At 40.9% G+C, this 5,732-nt stretch overlaps 1 protein-coding gene across 1 annotated transcript; it reads left to right on the forward strand.

Annotated features, from left to right (window-relative positions):
* The first annotated feature begins 678 nt into the window (after positions 1-678).
* LOC130073735 (SLAM family member 5-like) lies at positions 679-3,727 on the forward strand. The gene is made up of 3 exons (XM_056239310.1): positions 679-862; positions 1,171-1,345; positions 3,459-3,727. The coding sequence occupies exons 1-3, from the start codon at positions 740-742 to the stop codon at positions 3,725-3,727; spliced, it is 567 nt and encodes a 188-aa protein (XP_056095285.1). The 5' UTR covers positions 679-739.
* The last annotated feature ends 2,005 nt before the right edge of the window (positions 3,728-5,732 follow it).

The raw sequence follows: 5,732 nt of genomic DNA on the forward strand, positions 1-5,732 counted from the left end.
AGTCATGTCACACTGTAAGATCTCAGTTGTCAATGATGTCAGACTGTACAGCAGTCAAGATGCGTTAAAAACGAGTAAGAAAACAAGTCCGGAGTTTTACATCATCAACCAATGAATTTCGTCTGAGGTAAAATTTTATTGCAACGGTCATTAATCGGCTGTCGGTGAACATGTCAAACTAACGTTCAAAGACTTCAGATTTTAGCGTAGGATCAGAGGATTCTTTTAGGATTTGCAAAATTTGTCTCAGACGGCCAAATCGTGGCCAAAATTGCACAGTGTGAACCCGGCTTAAAACAAAAGCTACGACTCCTGCATTGATATTGGTAACACTTTATTTTACGGTGTCCTTGTTACATATGCTACATGTACTTACCGTAGTAATAACAATAAATTGTGTATAATTGCATGCAACTTGACCTCAACCAAATCCTAATCCTATCCTATAGCCCTATAGTAAGTACATGAGTTAATTAATATTACTCAGTACTTAAATATATAATTACACTGTAACAATTGCACCTTAAAATAAAGTGTATCTGAGATTTTATTTTAGTAGTGTGGACTCACTCTGAGAGATTTTAAGAACTGTCCGACTAGACAGAACATACTACTAACACTTTAAATTGTATTAAGTCTCATGAAGTCGTTAAGTCAGAAATGATCTCCATTTGAGAAACTGTTTGTTTGTTCCTCAGGTGTGTTTGGTGCTGAAGACGCAGTGAAGACAGTGTCAGTGATGGAGGGAGATTCTCCCACTCTAAACACTGATGTTACTGAAACACAGAAAGCTGAGCTGATACTGTGGACGTTTGGACCTGACAGCACTCGTATCGCTCAGATCAACAGACTGGTCAATATGGTCTCATTCAACCCGATCTCACGACCAATTCGTACGAATTTGTACGAGTGGCTAATTCATAACAATTCATACGACCTGGCTCGTACGAATTTGTAGGATTTTTGCTAAATCGTACATGTTTTACGAATTCCAAATTCGTATGAATTCATACGAATGACCTACCCCTGACCCCGCCCCTAAACCTACCCATCACGTGGGTTTAGACAAATCGTACGAATCCGTACGAGCCAGGTCGTATGAATTGTTACGAATTAGCCACCTTTTAATCATTCATACAAATTCGTACGAATTGGTCGTGAGATAGCGTTGTCTCATTATACAGTAATGCTCTTGATGGGAGATTCAGAGGCAGGCTGGAGTTAGATGATCAGACTGGAGATCTTACAATCAGAAACATCAAAACTGAACACTCTGGACTTTATGAACTACAGATCTTTGGCGGAAATGTGGTCACAGCCCAAAAATTTAGTATTATTGTTTCTGGTGAGTAGTTAAAATATATGCATTCGGTTTGATTTCATTGCTTTGCAGTCAGCAGCAAAAATGATTAATATTACAGTTTCTTTTATAGTTGGCTAATTGAGATGATGACGTTTTTACGTTCTGCTCAGTTGATAGGGGAAGTAACATTAAGTTAAATCTAACTAACTTTATAGTATATACAGTAACAATATAATAATATAACTATAGTACTCTTTTTGTGAAGAAAAAGTACATACTTTTGAGTGTGTAGCAAAAGAGTAGGCAAGCTTTGGGACATACTACTTCGTCATCTTTAACGGACAGATCTGTCGCGTGCGTCCTGTCACCGTAAACTGCCCTGTCAATCATCTCGTCACAGTTAAAATCCTCCATTCAATCTAATTAAATGTCCTACCGTTTCGGAGAGAAATGTTGTGGCACGTTGATCTGCAGTCGTGGGTCATTAATGCGGAGACTCCTTGTGTTTGCAATTTGAATGTAATGATGCATTTAAAAGTTAATGGCTAAACGTATCTTTACAAAAGTTCACAATGCTGCTGCAGATGCAATATAATGTAGACAACATTGAATAAATTAATTTTCGTCAGGTTAGATACTGATAATTAATCACTCAAACCCCTTTACCTAAACTTCTCTACATAACCGCCGGACTCGCGCGTCCTCCATGTCTGTAGTTTTTTAACACTTTTCACTCGTGTTTGCAGTTCTAATCGAATCCTCGTCCAACGCGCGATGGGTTGTGGGCAATATCAGCCGTTAGAGTGCGCATCGATCTGCACTTCGGATTCTGACCGGAAAAAGTAGACCATCCGGGTCTCTGTGGAACACTCATTTCAACATACTACGATTTGGGACGTACTAATTCTATTTTCGAATACTATTTAGGACGGATAGTATGAGAATTGGGACGCAGCCCTGGTCTCACTATTCACAAAGAAATGTATAATAACCAAATCTTACATTATAAGGACTATATTGCTAGCACCAAAACCCACTACTACTCCAGAATAATCATTGCCAATAAAGGAAACTCCAAGTCACTGTTTTCCCTACTTAACAATATCACCCAACCCCAGGACTTTCTTCCCCCCTCACTTGTATACAACCTCCTTCTGCAACTCCATTATGTAATTTTTCACAGAAAAAAATCAAAAACATCCACCAGCACCTTGGATCTATCCCTCACCTCAGCATCTCAGCTGACTTTCACCCATTCACACATTCATTCTCTTCCTTCCAGCTCCCCACAATTTCAGAAATCACAGAACTCATCAGGAAATCCAAGCCTTCCACTTGTCAACTTGACCCCTTTCCCACACAACTTGTTAAAGCCTGCCTTCCCTCCCTGGTTCCCCTCATCTCGGATATCATCCACTCCTCTCTCACCACTGGAACTGTCCCTACATCATTCAAAACTGCTGCCATTACCCCAATTTTGAAATTGGTGCTGATCCCTCCAACAACTTCTGTCCTATATCCAATTTACCATTAATTTCCTAAATCCTTGAAAAAACAATTGCCTCTCAACTCCATTTTCATCTTTCCCACAAAAACCTGTATGAACAGTTCCAGTCCGGTTTCCGTCCACTTCATAGCACTGAAACAGCACTTATCAAAATCACCAACGACCTCCTTGTGGCAGCTGATTCTGGACTCCTTACCATCCTCATCCTCCTCGACCTGAGTGCAGCCTCTGATACCATCTGTCACACCGTCCTCCTCAACAGGTTATCTTCCATCGGCATCACCCACACTCTGTTAGACTGGTTTACATCTTATCTCTCTGGACGCACTCAGTTAATTCAATTTAAGTCTTTTAAATCCTGTCCCTCCGCCGTCACTTCAGGTGTGCCCCAGGGCTCTGTCCTGGGGCCCCTACTTTTCATCATTTATCTCCTTCCCAATATCTTCTGCAAATTTAACATTCAATTCCACTGTTATGCTGATGACACCCAGCTCTACCTCTCGACCAAACCCTCGTCCACTAGAATGTGCACTTTTATAGGCTACATGTTAAACTTCTTCAAACTACTTAATCAAGGTGGCTCTATTTAGATAAATATTTATATAATTGTAATTGATTATTCTCTGTTTGTTCTCTGATGTTTTCCAGCTCGTCTGCCAGTTCCTGTCATCATCAGTGACTCTTCACACTGTTCTTCATCATCATCATCGTGTTCATTGGTGTGTTCAGTGTTGAATGTGTGTGATGCGACTCTCTCCTGGTACGCAGGAATGAGTGTATTGTCCAGCATCAGTGCGTCTGATCTAAGCATCAGTCTCTCTCTACCTCTGGAGGTGGAATATCAGGATAAAAACACCTACAGCTGTGTGCTGAACAATCCCATCAGCAACCAGACCACACATGAGAAACTCATATAAATCTATAGATCTGAAGTCGGTTAAATATAATAACTCGCTTAGAAAATTGAAATAATGACTTTAATCGTTGCTTGTTTAAAAACGTCATTTAACTCAGAGATTAGACTCTAAATGAGTTCAGGACTAATGATTATTATGTTAAAACATAACCATCACCACCTGATCACTCCTGAACTCCAAACTGAATGTCAGAATGGGAAAGAAAGGTGATTTAAGCAATTTTGAGCGTGGCATGGTTGTTGGTGCCAGACGGGCCGGTCTGAGTATTTCACAATCTGCTCAGTTACTGGGATTTTCACGTACAACCATTTCTAAGGTTTACAGAGAATGGTGTGAAAAGGGAAAAACATCCAGTATGCGGCAGTCCTGTGGGCGAAAATGCCTTGTTGATGCTAGAGGTCAGAGGAGAATGGGCCGACTGATTCAAGCTGATAGAAGAGCAACTTTGACTGAAATAACCACTCGTTACAACCGAGGTATGCAGCAAAGCATTTGTGAAGCCACAACACCCACAACCTTGAGGCGGATGGGCTATAACAGCAGAAGACCCCACCGGTACCACTCATCTCCACTACAAATAGGAAAAAGAGGCTACAATTTGCAAGAGCTCACCAAAATTGGACAGTTGAAGACTGGAAAAATGTTGCCTGGTCTGATGAGTCTCGATTTCTGTTGAGACATTCAGATGGTAGAGTCAGAATTTGGCTTAAACAGAATGAGAACATGGATCCATCATGCCTTGTTACCACTGTGCAGGCTGGTGGTGGTGGTGTAATGGTGTGGGGGATGTTTTCTTGGCACACTTTAGGCCCACCTGAGCATTGTTTCTGACCATGTCCATCCCTTTATGACCACCATGTACCCATCCTCTGATGGCTACTTCCAGCAGGATAATGCACCATGTCACAAAGCTCGAATCATTTCAAATTGGTTTCTTGAACATGACAATGAGTTCACTGTACTAAAATGGCCCCCACAGTCACCAGATCTCAACCCAATAGAGCATCTTTGGGATGTGGTGAAACGGGAGCTTCGTGCCCTGGATCTGCATCCCACAAATCTCCATCAACTGCAAGATGCTATCCTATCAATATGGGCCAACATTTCTAAAGAATGCTTTCCGCACCTTGTTGAACCAATGCCACGAAGAATTAAGGCAGTTCTGAAGGCGAAAGGGGGTCAAACACAGTATTAGTATGGTGTTCCTAATAATCCTTTAGGTGAGTGTATATCTAGTAAGGTTAATTCATGGGCGATTCTAAACACTGATTCTAAACACTGATTCAACGAAGCTTCGAAACCTTTACAAATCTTTTGTTTTGAGTAGATGGATTGGAGCGTGTATCAAACTGTCAAAGTCACGTGATTTCAGTAAACGAGGCTTCGTTACATCATAGCTTTTTCAATATGTTTTAAAATGTCAATGATTCACCGCTGTCAGGCGTTGATCTCTGTGAAATCATGCAGATTCAGTGATATCGCTCTCAAGTGGCGAACCATTGAACAAGTGGTTTTAACCTGATCTCTGATCAGTTTTATACATGTGTAGATGTTTAATGGGACATTTGTATTATTAAAGGAATAATAGTAGTTTTATGCATGTTTCCACTGTTCTGACAAGCAGGGGTCGCCAGCGTGTGGTGTTTTGAACGCTTCGAAATATGAATAATTTTGCAAAGCAATTGGATAAATTGATTCGAAGCTTTGAAAAGCTTTGTTTCTCCCATCACTAGTTCAGTCATGAAACTCTATAGGGCGCAGGCTTTACATTCTACAATGTTTAATCTCTATCTCCATTTCCGGTTGTTCAGCAGACAGGGTCGTTCCTGAGAAAGTTGAAATGAAGACCGTGTCAGTGATGGTGGGAGACTCCATCACTCTAAACACTGGCATCACTAAAATACAACGCTGTGATGTGTTACAGTGGAGGTTTGCTAAATCAGGCACAGATCACACAAATCCTTTTGATATCATCGCCAGACTGAATGAAGTGAACAATAGCGGT

The sequence above is a fragment of the Rhinichthys klamathensis genome, unplaced genomic scaffold, assembly GCF_029890125.1.
Source record: "Rhinichthys klamathensis goyatoka isolate OS25496 unplaced genomic scaffold, OSU_Roscu_1.1 h1tg000558l_1, whole genome shotgun sequence".
Taxonomy (NCBI): Eukaryota; Metazoa; Chordata; class Actinopteri; order Cypriniformes; family Leuciscidae; genus Rhinichthys; species Rhinichthys klamathensis.